General features: G+C 39.7%; 1 protein-coding gene across 1 annotated transcript; it reads left to right on the top strand.

Annotated features, from left to right (window-relative positions):
• Window positions 1-228: 228 nt before the first annotated feature.
• LOC140128730 (olfactory receptor 11L1-like) lies at window positions 229-12,311 on the top strand. The gene is made up of 4 exons (XM_072150427.1): window positions 229-262; window positions 1,265-1,349; window positions 10,773-10,848; window positions 11,388-12,311. Exons 1-4 carry the CDS (start codon window positions 229-231, stop codon window positions 12,309-12,311), a joined length of 1,119 nt encoding a protein of 372 aa, XP_072006528.1.
• The last annotated feature ends 1,905 nt before the right edge of the window (window positions 12,312-14,216 follow it).

Genomic DNA, 14,216 nt, shown 5'->3' with positions numbered 1-14,216 from the left:
GGGATCCCCAGATATAGATGGTGTCACACATGAAGGTATAAAATGGTCAGATCCTGGAGCTGCATACCTCCTCTCACTATTCTCCTGACTGCACATCACTGGACGTGTCATCATTTTGCATGAAGCATAAAGTCCACATGAAGCAGTAATTGAGGTGAGACGCTGAGATATTATCACATAATCTTTCTCTAATGTGGAAGTGTCTTAAACTCTATATCGTTCTTCGAGATGTCGAGAGCGGTGAAGTCTTCTGAAATCTTTGGTAAACTGTATCCTCGTCATACAGATATCTGTCCCTCCCACTTCTCCCCAGACTGTGTCTCCAGGACAGACCCTGGACAGTAGTAAATCTACAATAGGATCCACAGCCCAATCCCTTCACACTGCATAAAATACATATAGAATTTTATATTTTTCGTTTTTTTACAGAAATAATTTGATTTTGTGTTGCTCTTTTCTAAGGACCATATTTTTTTTTCTTTTGCATTTTGTATATATATAGTTTTTATTCATGTTAATTTTAGAGGAACTGACATTATTTGTTATCTTTTAAGATTTACTTTTATTAACCCCTTACTGATCAAGCTCATTTGCGCCTCGATGACCAAGGTCTATTTTTCAAAACCACCAGGTATCAATTTATCCAGTAATAACTTTTAAAGGCTTTAACTTACCTCAAGTGTTTTTGAGTTTATTTTTCCACAACATTTTGTACTTCACGATTTCAAAATGTAAAATGTTATGTTTTTCAAAATGAACGTCTTACTACGCAAATTAGTTACTACTATTTACCATATCTCAGCTTTATGTAAGTGACATTTTACAAGTGTCCTATTTTTAGTTTTATTACGTGGCTAAAAATATCACAAATCTAAAAGCAAGTTTTGTTAATAGAACTCCCCCCCCCCCCACATATCACCCGTTCTATTACCTTCACCCGTCAAACTATTAAAAAACAGCAGGTAAAAATCTTGTTAACCCTTTATATATATTTACAGAACTTTAAACAAAATGAAAGTTTGATTTAGAATTCACTAATATTTTTTGATTAATATATTCATTTAGCCCTATAATTTATCCACATACACAGAATAAAAGTTAAAAATACAACTATGAACATATGGAGCAGTTTCTTCCGCGTAAGAGGACCCCCCACCTGTGGATTTAACCCACTCTCTGGGCACTTGGCTGGCGCGGAGGGGAAAGAGCACCATTGATCTTTTGTAGGGCAGGATAGTTTTCAGGTGTTATGACGTGTTTGTAGAGCCCCTGAGGCCACATTCACAAGTGGAATTTCAGTTGCATTTTGAAACACAATACAAAGGCTTCACCTGCAATCTCACGTTAAGGTAAGATTGCATTCAAACTTCGTTTAGTTAACTAGTTGGAAACAAAATGTTACCAAAACATTTGATCACCAGTGTAACCTTTAGATTATGTTTCCAAAAGCAACCAAAATTCCAAGTGTGAACGTGGCCTCAGGTTTCACAAACCTTTATCCCACAGAATTTGTAAACTTTTTATCATATGATATAGGGGGCATATTGAACCCTTGTCCCTGATGGGCTTTTCAATTTCACTTTCTGTTTATCGCTCCCCATATTCAAAAATCAATTACTTTTTCCATGTACAGAGTGGGGGCTTGTGGGGGCTTGTTTTCTGCTAAAACAAATTGTACTTCCTAGTGACATATTTTATATCACATGCCTTGTACTGAGAAGTGGAACCCACATTTGCGCCATTTTCTTGTGGGCTCTGTTTTGACTTTCACTGTACATTCCAAATGACATCTCTAATATATTCTTTAGTTTGGTACGATCACAGGGAGACCAAGTTTATATAAGTTTTATTAGATGTTAATAGATTTTAAAAATTAAACCTTTTGTACCAAAAAATTATAAAGTTTTAGATATTCTTGCTCCAAAGACTTCTTCATACATAGGAGCACAGTGTTTTTTTTACGTTTTTTATGTGTTGCAAAAGGGCAAAAAAAAGGGTGATTAGGGCATTTGACCACATTTTTCCATTATACAATGGTTAGGGAATAACCATTGTTATGTTTTTATAGATTGGGAATTTTGGAGCGCTAATATGTTTTGTTTTTTTACTTTTTTACACATTTTTGGGACGTTTTAATGAATTTTATTTTTAATTTTGTAAATTTTAATTTTTTTTTTTTTTGCATAGGCTGACAGGCTAGACCATGAAGGCTCTGCCTCAGACAGACATCTTTCCAACAGAGACAATGGCGGGACCCCTCCCTCTGCATGTATGTAGATCCCGCGGTCACAAGCTCTAACTAGTTAAACAGGCCAGATCGGGCTCTTCCCTGCACAGGGGGGGCTCCATCAGCCTACCACCCTTTTTGTATCTGGGCACCAGCTGCACCCAAAATTTATTTCCAAGGACTGGACTGGGTAACCCTCTTACCATGGTTCCTGGAAAATAAAATTGTGTGCACCACAAATAGTTCATATCTAACCCCAATCCATAAAATCTGCCAGTCCCATATATTCTGCAGTCCCTGGGAAAACTTACTGTCAAGTATAGGCCTAGAATGGGGTATGCAGCAGCGGCCTCCTTCAAATTAATAATTAATAAAACGTCCAGCAGCAGCCTCCATTCACTAATAACATGTCCAGCAGTGGCCTCCTTCACGAATAAAATGTCCACAACAACCTCCAAATATAATCCCTGAAGCAGCCTTCCAGCCATTAATAAAATGTATGCAGCACAGCCCCCAATGCACTGTCCCCAACAGCGTTCCCCACCCCATAAAACGTCCCCAGCAGTGTCCCCCCCATAAAATGTACCTAGCAGTGCTGCTCTCAATGAAATGTATGCAGCAGAAGCCCACTAAATTGTTTCTAGCAGTGCTTCCCCTACTAATGAAATGTCCACAGCACAGCCGGCTGATGACATCATAGCACGATTAGGAGAGCATGGACGTGAGCTGCAGGGTGAAAAGGAGTGTTAGTAGCTATTTTTTTTACCAAGTTTTATATACCAGTGGTCTTCAATAACCAGAAAGCGGCAAGAGTTCAGTTGTTCCCCAGCCAGGCGGTGGAAGGCAGCTGCCCTTGGTGACCGACGGAGAAATCAGTAGGGAGAGCACTAAGGGGTGGAAGGAAAATTTTTATTTTATTTTTTTTTTTGGATGGGATGTGTTACATTTCATATATTTTAGTTGTTTCCGCTGTGGCAATACCTGGCATGTGTATTTAAATGTTTTAGCATAACAAATAAAAATAATTTTTAAAGGTTTGTATTATTGGCAGTCCACAAAGGTTCTTTGAGGCCTCCAGCTGTCATAACAACCCTAGTGCAAGTAGAGGGAGACCCTCCTTTCTCATTAAGATGTTGCCAGTGTAAGGATTGATAAGTGGAATCAACAGGGTAAAAAAGTCAGTTGGAAATTCGTTGAACTGATTTGTCTGCACTGTTTTGGGAATTGTTTTCGGATTCTTACATTATTCCAGCGTAACCGGTGTTGTAGGTCTGGTTACTTAATTTTACAGCAAGAACATTCTGATTTAGCTCGTTTTGAACATCCACTGGGAAGTTGTAAACAGTTGTAAATTCTTTTTCTCGAGATGGGCAGTTTTTATTGCCAATGTCCAACAAATTCTTGGAGATAGTAGCTAAAGCAGCTCACGTATCTTGGTGTATTGATTCCCTAAGTTCAGCATGTAGTGCTCTCATGCTGGATTCATCTAAGGCCCCTCATTAACTAACATTTTTTTTTATGGGCATTTCAATGATCCATCCATCTGAATGGACATATTTCCCAGCATAACCTACTGTACATGGAAAAAAGCTTGCTTTATCACCCGTGCTATGGCCCAGGCAAGCATACATTTATTTGAAAGAGACCCAAGTTAGTATCGCCGTTTTGTGCATAGGGTGAGGAGGTGGCAATGGAGGGTTGCACTGACCTGGGATCCTCTACATGAAGAGGTGAGCTTTGAGTTGCTGCTTCTTATTACCTCCATCTTACTGTGTGCTGAGTGCAGCCTCGCATGGCTGGTGTGCGCCGATGTTATCTTGGATTTCACTGACTGCAGGATAGAAGGAGGTCAGCTTCCAGGGGCCGAGCCATCCTTCCTCTTCCTTTTGCCATAACTGGCATTGGGTTGGTCACTGGATATGCCCGGCGGTGGGTGCAGGGGTATTCATGTGCCCTAGGTTCCTGCTATTGCAACTTTTTCTTTTTATCATTTTTCAGAAATGAAGTCAAGAAAATAATCAATTAATTATTAACATCCTTTTGATTAATTTTGATTAATTAATTCTCTATTCCAACCAATCCTACTATGTATCATTATTTTTTTAATATGCCATTAATTATTCAGGCTTTATACAAAGGAAGGTTAAAAAAGAAGATAAGCTGATTGGATGCCAGACTTGTATAGAAGAGGAGAGGACCCTGACCAGGAGGGCCTAGAAACTACCAATAATATCACCTCCGTCTTCCTATTGGGATTTCCTTATCTTCAAAATCACAAATTCCTCTTCTTCTCCCTCCTGGTTCTTATCTTCTGTGGGACAATATTAGGAAACCTTCTTATCATGGTCTTGTATCTAGTGAGTAAAACCCTTCAGTCCCCCATGTACTTCTTCATTACACAGCTGTCATTGTGTGACCTCCTGCTGACCACAGACATTGTCCACGTCCTTCTTCACACCGTCCTGTATGGAGAAAGTAGAATGACTCTCACTGGATGCATCATCCAGTTTGTTTTCTTTGCTGACTCTGCATTTTCAGAATGTCTTCTCCTGTCGGTGATGTCCTATGACCGATATGTGGCCATCTGCAACCCCCTCCGTTATCACTCCATCATGAGTCATATATTTTGTGTGACGATATTGTACATAATTTGGGTGATGGGTTTTATCGGGACCTCGATCTACGTAATTTCTATTTGTACTCTGTATTTCTGTGGACCAAATGTCATTGACCATTTCTACTGCGACTTAGAACCAATCCTGCAGCTCTCCTGCTCTGATACATCCCTGATTCATAAACAAAGTTTTATAATAGGATTTTTTTTTGCAATTTCACCTTTTATAATAATAGTGACGTCCTATGTGTACATTGTCATCACCATCCTGAAGATCCCATCCACTACCGGAAGACATAAAGCCTTCTCCACCTGTAGCTCCCACCTTATTGTCGTCTCCATATATTATGGGACTTTGACCATGGTTTATATCTTTCCAAAAGAAGAACAATCACTGGCCACAGGCAAGATCCTTTCCCTGGTTTATACTGTGCTGACCCCACTGCTTAACCCCATCATATACACCCTGAGGAACAGAGACTTTAAGAAAGCATTAAAGCATATACACTCGAGTATAAGCCAACCAAAGTATAAGCCGAGGCCCCTAATTTTATGACCAAAAACTGGGAAAACCTATTGACTCAAGTATGAGCCAAGGGTGTGAAATGCATTGGTCACAGCCTCCTAGTATATAGCCAGCAAGCCCCTAGTAGTTTAAAGCAAGTCAGCTCCCAGCAGTTTAAAGCCAGTAAGCCCCCAGTAGTGTACAGCCAGACAGCCCCCAGTAGTATATAGCCAGCCCTCTGTAGTATACAGCCAGCCACTTGTAGTATACATCTAGCTAGCCCACTGTAGTATACAACCAGCCAGCCCCCTGTACTAAACAGCTAGCCAGCCCCCTGTAGCATACAGCTAGCCCCCTTTAGTATACAGCCAGAACCCAGTTTGCCTAGCACATAAAAAATAAAATTACACACTCACCTTCCGGCAGTCCCCAATGTTCGGCGCGGCACCCCATGCTCCCATCCATGTGGCTCCTCTTCTTTCTTCTCTCTGCTCTATTAGCTGGCAGAGGTGTGGCCATTTGCTCTGCTGGCCCGCAACACACTATGATGTAATCACATCACAGCCGCATCATAGTGTGTGCCTGCTGGCATAGCACATGTCCAAGCCTCTTCCAACTAATACAGCAGAGAGAAGAAAGAAGAGGAGCCGTGTGGAGCCGCAAGAAGCATTGAGGAGCTGACCTGGGCATCTGGGGGCGCCGGAAGGTGAGTATGTAAGATAATTTTTTTATTGATTTGTGTATAAGCCAAGGTGAGGTTTCTCAGCACAATTTTTTGCTGAAAAAACTTGTCTTTAACACACGTATATACAGTTGGCTGAAGCTTCTACTTTGCTCTAGGACATTAGTCTTTTAAAATATTACTCTGACCTTAAAGTCTGGCTTGATACAAAATCTTAAGTAACATCCCTTCCATAGCCTTATGGTAATCTTGCATATCTTGGAAGATTTGGATACCCTCTACACTTACCGAGCTACACTATAGGTCTTATAGATGTGTCTACCATCTGCCTAGTTGAAAATGGGTAAAGGTTAGGGATGAGCGCACCTTCAGCCAGAAGTTTGGGTTTGTCATTTGGGTCACCCCTACCAGTAATTCACCAGATCAGTGGTGCCCTCTTCGTTACAAGATATAAAAATTCTATGGTACAGTTTGAAATACTAATAAAATAAGATATTACAGATGATCTACATGGCGACATAATGAGTGCTCTGAGAGTCTCTGGAAAGTAGGGCTGGAAGGATAAGTTAGTGTATTCTCATGGTTGCTATTGAAGGATTGGAGATGTTGGGGACACAGTATGGGCTATGGAAGAAGCCTGCTATTAAAATAATGATGGATAGGCCAGCAAATGATAACAAACACCTCAATGTGCACTGCCGCACAAATAGACCTATTTACGATATCACAGACCCCTTCATGAAAACTGCAATCCACCCCATAATTGACTCTCAGTGCCCAGGAAAGATAACGTTGGACCCACTGGGGAAGATTTACTTACCCGGTCCATTCGCGATCCAGCGGCGCAATCTTTGCGGTGGATTCAGGACCGGCCGGGATTCACTAAGGTAGTTCCTCCGACGTCCACTAGGTGGCACTGCTGCGCTGAAGTTCCCCGGAATGCACTAAAGTACACCGGCCTATTCCTAGTGAAGGTAAGCGCGAGTCCAGCGACACTTTATTTTTTTAAATGCGGCGGTTTTTCCAAATCCGGCGGGTTTACGTTTGTCCACGCCCCTCCCGGTTTCCATGGCGTGCATGCCAGTGCCGATGCGCCACAATCCGATCGTGCAAATTGGCGCAAATAGGAAATATTCGGGTAACACGTTGGGAAAACGTGAATGGGGCCCTTAGTAAATGACCCCCACTGTTGTCCTCCCTAAACGACCTGAGTCTTCAGACATGTTATCTGGAAATTGACCTCTAACCTACTCTAGGGAGTGTCTGATTGTCCTAAGGAAACAAAAAAATCATAGGACTTAAAGTCATATTGCCACAAGATATTTGTCAACCATTTCATAGATGGAATTCATAAAGGAAATATAAACAAAAAACAGATGCAAACCAGCGCTGCCATCCTTCATTAGGCATAATGTAAGATAAATAAACAAGATGGAAGAGGTTCAGACTTTACTTCACTTTTACTTTACTTTAAATTCAAATCAGCCTTCAAAGTTCTGTTGTCTAAATAGCACTATCTGTATAGGTGGATGGGGCTCTCTGGCCCAGAGGAGCTCCTTTATCAGGATGTTTGGTGGTGCTCCCCAGTGGTGCTGACAAACTCATACTTGACTCTAATGACCAGAGTTTTTTGTTCTGTTGTTGGAGGAGGCAGAGGATCCTGACCAGTATTAAATGAGATTGCCTGTGGCAGTAAGGAGCAAGGGGGATAAAATGTGGCAGGGGTGCAAGTTTTAACATTTGCAACAGAGAAATCATATTTATTAAAGTTCCCATCATGATCTTACGCACATTGGAGGCACATCTTAATAGAGGTGTTTCCTGAATAAATCACAGAAGATAAATTTTGATTCCAAAAGTTTTGAAGAAGCACATTTCTACAGCTTGTAATCCTTGTATCTCCTAGAGCAGTGGTGGCAAACCTATGGCATGGGTGCCAGAGGTGGCACTCGGGGCCCTCTCTGTGGGCACCCAGGCCATCAACCCGCACAAAGGTCACCATTCAGGACTCCTCCTGCAGTCACAGGCAGCTCAAAACGTGCCATGTTCAGCACTATTTTAAAGTGACTTGAAGTACAGGAGGAGCAAGGAGGAGTAGACAGAGCTGGATTATCATTGTAGCCCCTTCTCAGGGCCTGTGAATCATTCTGTTAAGGGGACCTTAGAGGGAAGCTACAATAATAATCCCAATTTCTCCATCCTGCTATTGTGCTGGTTTCTTCATGGCGCCAATACATCGAAAATATGTGGCTTTCGGTTGTAGTTTGGGCACTCAGTCTCTAAAAGGTTTGCCATCACTGTCCTAGAGGCAGTTACATTTTTCCTTATTGGGGCTGGTAGCAATCTAACTGACTGACTTACCCTGAGCACATGACGTGGTGGGTTTATATAAGGAACATGCGGAACATGTTTGAATGTTCTATAGTTTAGACTTATAGGGAATCATTTGTCACCTGGATACAAAAAAGGATGCAGATCCTTAAATTACCCACAACTCCTGTCATCTACCTATCAAGCCTCTCAAACCTCTCATTGGTTGACAATCCCTACAAAAAAGAAATATTAAACAGGATAAAGCCCACTCTTGCAACATTCCAAGGTTTGGCAGTACAGATCCAACAGTACTGTGATTGGTATCCCACAGATACAGTGAGTAAACCTGTTGAACCACCAGGGGTATCTAATTATAGAAAAATAGGAATCCTAAAACAAGTTCTTTTTTATTCTTGCAGTTTAAAATTACTTATCCTCGCAGAACCTAAGTCAGTTTTTGTGAGTATACAAACTCCCTTAGTCATAGCAACAACTATCCTATGACGAAGGGCGTTTCTATGTTTGAAACTCATAAGCTGACTTAAGTACTGCCTGGATATGTCATTTTGAACTACAAAAATAAAGAGGTTGTTTTGAAGAGTGTCAGAATTTCCTATTTTTCTGCAATTTAACTATCACTACACTGAAAGACTGCACTGCAAAGATAACAAAACATAGGAAGGCAAAACAACAGAGAGGACAGGCAACTGAATTCAGGCAACAGGGGTCAAAACAATGATGGCAGTAAATCAAGAGATGGTTAAGTAAACATAGCAGAGGTCAGATACTAAGAATAGCAAAAAAAATTAAATTATCAAGTGAAATAGACAATAGGACTATATAAGATGTGGATGACACTGGATGTGGCGGGGTATGTTGAAGAAGCAAAGTGAGCATGGCCAAATTTTAAATGCCATGTTCACTTCTTTTTTCATCTATTTTTGGATGGGGCGCATACTACCAGGAGGCAGAATGTGACTCACATGGTGTGATATCTGTCCAGATGTCTCCTGGTACAGAGGATGAGTCCTCCCTATTAAATTTCTGGATAGGAAAATTGTACAGATGTCCAGAGCTTGCCCTGTGTGTCTTGCCAGTGCTCTCCTCTGCCCTGCGGCAAGTGCACAGTCTGAGCGCATGTTTAGCACCACATGTGGTGTCATCGATGACAATAGGATCTGCCTTCCTAAATGTAACGTGGGTATCCTAACATTTATTAAGTTGAACAAAGCATGGATCCCCCACAACTTAGTTTTGCCTGTAATTGAATAAGATCCGCATTCCCAGAACATTAACTTCACATTTTTCAATTCTGCATTCCCTCGACTTCAATTTGAAATTCTGCATTCCTGGAACTTCAAATTAAATTTTTTTTTCAATCCCATATTAATGGAACCTCATATTAAAAAAACATGTTTTTTAAATTCCATAGTAATGGATCTTCAAAAGTTAACAACATTTCACTCCATATTAAAGAGATTTTGAATAAAAAATTTTAATTACACATTGATGAAACATCAAATTCTAAACTTTTAATAAAATAAAAGTTTTTCAACTTTGTATTAATGAAGCTTCAAATTAAAAAATGTTTAAATTCCACATTAATGGCACTTGAAATTCAAATTTTCTTTTCTCTATTACAGAACATCAAACTAAAAGATTTTTCAATTTCACATTTGAATAACTGGGTCTGAACCCCCAGGGATTTGACCACCCAAATCACCTTTAAGCGCTGTGTTACATATTTTTATATTATAGTTTTATTTTTTTTTTTGTTCTTCAATAGAGTTCGTGTAAAGTCTGGGTCCCAAGCTGAACATTTTTGTAAAATTTTGACGAACGCATCAAACCCAAATTTCAACCAACCTGCTCATTTCCATTTGGTACAAGCTCAGCAGTTATATACGGTCGAAGAGACCTCAGTGGATCATGAAGCTTCAGGTGACCACAGTGGAATAGATCTAAGTAGCCTGATGTGAAAGAATTGGCCTCTTGTCGGATAAACAGCAGCTGACATCTATTTTGGACACAATTAGAATTCTACTCCTAAGTTTTTAAGCCACTTTTAAAGAAAACATTTAACTTTTTGCCAAACTACGGAAATGAGAGGATTTCGGAATAAGTGGCTTTTAGGAGGTGTCAGCCTATTGTGTTTATCCCACTGCCATATAAAAGACTGTAATAATCAATGGACTTTCATATACAAATTACAAATTGAAAAAAAATAAAGCACCAATTTCTAAGAAATAATTTTGTTTCATAAAAGCATAAAATGTATCTATTAAAATAATTTCTACCAAGTACATGGAGAGAAAGGTCCCCAAAGGACTGATACCAGGAGACTTGGCGAGGCATAAATAGTCAGCTCAGGTCTTTGTACTGAGCCTCACCCTGCCGGTACAGGCTCTACGTATTACACTACGTTTCACAGTTGTTATTTTATGCCTGGAAATTTCTGGACAAGTATTAGTGACGATACATCTCTGCTGGTGACTCTCCCTGAGATGGTGAGTTCTGAGGCTGATAGGTGTTGTGCTTATGTATTTTATGAGAAAAATAAAAAAAAATAAAAGAGAAAAAGAGAAAAATGGGCACCTTCCTTCATATTAATAATATTCAAAAAAAAATAATAAGAATTTAAAAGAATTATTAAACACTGCTTTAATGTTTTATAGGACACCATCATGCTGGGGCAATGTAAAATTATTTTGTTTTTACTGTACTGTACTTTTAGTTTGTACTTTGTTATTTTTTGTATATTAAATTTATTTTTTATTGCAAAGAAAAATATCCCTTTAATACTTCTACTTCTAAAATCTCAAACTGTTATACCATATTTAATTTAAACCTCTAGGAACATTTTTATATAAAACATGCAAAAAATCATGCATTATCATCATATTTTTACTTAGGAAACCTTTTTGTTTCCTGCTGGTTCTCAGAAAAACATATTAACAAAGGATCTGACCAGGGTTTCCTCAATTTTAAACATTTTGTTTCATATAATATATTTTTTTATATTTTTATCTTTTTTTTTTGTCTCAAGGTTCAGTTCATGCTCAACATCTCCAATGTCCATCTTATGGGATTCCAGGGTCTCCAGGACCTCAAGTATCTGCTCTTCTTCTTTCTGCTCCTCATGTTCTGCCTGATCATGGTGGGAAACACTTTGATTATTGTTCTGATCTATCTGAGCAGAAACCTCCACTCTCCCATGTACTTCTTCCTCACACAGTTGTCCCTCTCCGACATCTTACTGGCCACAGATATCATTCCCAATACACTTAGCGTGGTTCTTCATGAAGGGGCCACCATGTCCCTCGGGGCCTGTCTTGCACAGTTCTATTTTTTTGGCATTGCAGAATGTACTGAGTGTCTTCTCCTGACTGTGATGTCCTATGACCGCTATATGGCCATCTGCCACCCTCTCCACTATAATATTACTATCAATGAGTCATTTTGCATGAAATCTGTTGTTTCAGCCTGGATTGTCAGCTTCTTTGTAGGTCTGATGGATGAGTTAGGCTTCTGTAGGCTTCAGTTTTGCCGAGCCAATGTCATTGACCATTTCTTCTGTGAATATGGACCTATTGTGGGGCTTTCATGCTCTGATACATTCTCACTTAAGATCCAGACTTTGATATTAGGTTTTCTTTTAACTGCTTGTCCATTTGTGCTCATAGTGGCCTCATATGTATATATTATATTCACCATCCTGAAAATCCAATCACAAAGCGGCAGACAGAAAGCCTTCCTCACCTGCAGCTCCCACCTGACTGTGGTCTCCATATTTTATGGAACATTGATATCAGCTTATCTGTTTCCAACAAGAGGAAAACTGCTAATATTGGGTAAAATCACTTCTCTTCTCTACACGGTGGTGACTCCATTGCTGAACCCATTGATTTATAGTCTAAGGAACAGGGACTTCATGGAAGCATTCAAACATTTTAAAAAATCCATTGATTGATTGGAGAGTCTTAGTGATACAAGACAATTATAAGGGTTTGGTAGGAGTAGATCTTTCCTCAGTTTGTCTTTGAGAACCCTGGGTTCAACCTTTGATCAGTATTGTTTATGTCTGTTAAAGCATTTCTACCACAAGGATCAAGGATTGTAAACCAGCCATGGGCCTTTCCGAATTTCTGAACAAGTTTTTTTGATCTGTGAAAAACACCCACCTGTCACCCATGTGCCATCCGTATTTGGGGATCACTTATTAGGTAACACAATTATGTGAGATTTCCCGGGGTTGGGACAAGTTTCTGAGTTTAATTTTCCAGCACTAATTTTTTTAGCAGTTTCGCAAAAACGGATGAAGCATGGGTGACACGTGGACCTTTTTGCAGACATCCAGCTTAAATACTTAAAAAGATACTGGAGACACAATGGCCCACATTTACTATTGTGCAGCTGACGAAAAATTTATGAAGATCGGAGCCCGGTGTAGAGCTTAGTTCAAGTGGCTTGCGCCACATTTCTGTTGGACAGCCTGATATAAATGTGGCGGCCAGTTCAACATCCCTTTCTGTGCACGGGATTGTGTTGCGGCATGCACTGCGCAGTTGGATATAATACTAACCAGTTTGCACATGTATTTATGTGCAGTCTACGTCAGAATTCTGGCACAGACTGCATCATAAGTGTTGCCCACTGACCGCAAGAATGTGACCGCAACACATTCTTCCTGTGGTTTGTGGGAAGAGGGAGAACGTGTTGATGTGCAGGTAGCCTTAGGGCCTCATGCACACAACCATATGCGTTTTGTAACCCTGTTGTAACCCTTTATGGGCTTTTGGTGCGCAAAATGGACTGTGTGCCACCCGTATGCCACTGTAAGTGAATCTTACCCATAAAAAGCCATGGTGGAAGGCACCAACATCATCGAGAACCCACTACAGAAACAGGATGCCCTCTGTGGACAACATGATATGTTGACCGATTAGACTTTGATGTAGAAACTGTGCCACAAAAAATATGTCAAAAAATAGGACATGTTCTATTTTTTGTGTTGCCGTCTCACAGTCACTTCATAAAGCAGTAAGAAATACGACTATCCTAATGATAAACATATTTCCAATTAAAGTAAATGGGGCCTTGCTATAGACAAACAAACAAGGGTGCGTGGACTGTTTTTGTGTCTACAAAGAACAGTTGTGTGAATGAGGCTTATATTGTATGCTATATACTGTATATTGTATACTGTTACAATTATGTATTGGATCGGTGAAATGAGAAATTGGTGACTTTGGAAGTCTTTTTTTATTCATCTTATTTATCACTTTGCAAGGTGAAAACTTTACACAAGATTTTGAGGTTCTTTTTGTGTCACAATGTTCCTTTTCTTCGTGGTAAATTACAGGCGGTCGCCGACTTACCAACAACCCCTAGTTACAAACTAACCTCTGAATGTTGATAATTTACTGTACTTTAGTCCGAGGCTACAATAAACAGCTATATCAGTAATCAGAGGTGTCTGCAATTAAGTTGTAACGTTACTGCTGGCTCTTCTGACAATCCAACATTTTTGAAATCCAATTGTCACAAAGAACAAGAAAGGTTTGGCTTTGGCTACAAACCTATAGAACTTATCTTGTACATAACCCGAGGACTGCCTGTTTGATCAATTTCTTTTGCTTTTATTTAAATAAAAATAATTTTGACTGTGAATCTTCTCATACCAAATAATAAAAAATCTAATTCGCAGCTCAACGTATCCTCAACGATTCCCTTGAGGACTGGTAAAATGTGGATGTGGAAAAATCCAGCAATACAAAAAGATACTAAGAAATAGGCAATATCTCTGCATTAACAAGGACATCCAGGAGATGAATGATAGATTCTTCTTCATTTTCAAATTTGAAATATACAGCAA

Source organism: Engystomops pustulosus, chromosome 4 (genome assembly GCF_040894005.1).
Source record: "Engystomops pustulosus chromosome 4, aEngPut4.maternal, whole genome shotgun sequence".
In the NCBI taxonomy this organism is placed as follows: domain Eukaryota; kingdom Metazoa; phylum Chordata; class Amphibia; order Anura; family Leptodactylidae; genus Engystomops; species Engystomops pustulosus.
The sequence above is the reverse complement of the archived record's forward strand: the minus strand, read 5'-3'. Positions and strand labels throughout refer to the sequence as shown.

Bases quoted from the DNA above. Each gene is read 5' to 3' on its own strand.
- LOC140128730 (XM_072150427.1), top strand. From the start codon at position 229: ATGTCGAGAGCGGTGAAGTCTTCTGAAATCTTTG. The intron at 1,350-10,772 runs GTAAGATTGCAT...TACGTTTCACAG, and splicing joins ACCTGCAATCTCACGTTAAG to TTGTTATTTTATGCCTGGAA. The intron at 10,849-11,387 runs GTGAGTTCTGAG...TTTTGTCTCAAG, and splicing joins TGGTGACTCTCCCTGAGATG to GTTCAGTTCATGCTCAACAT.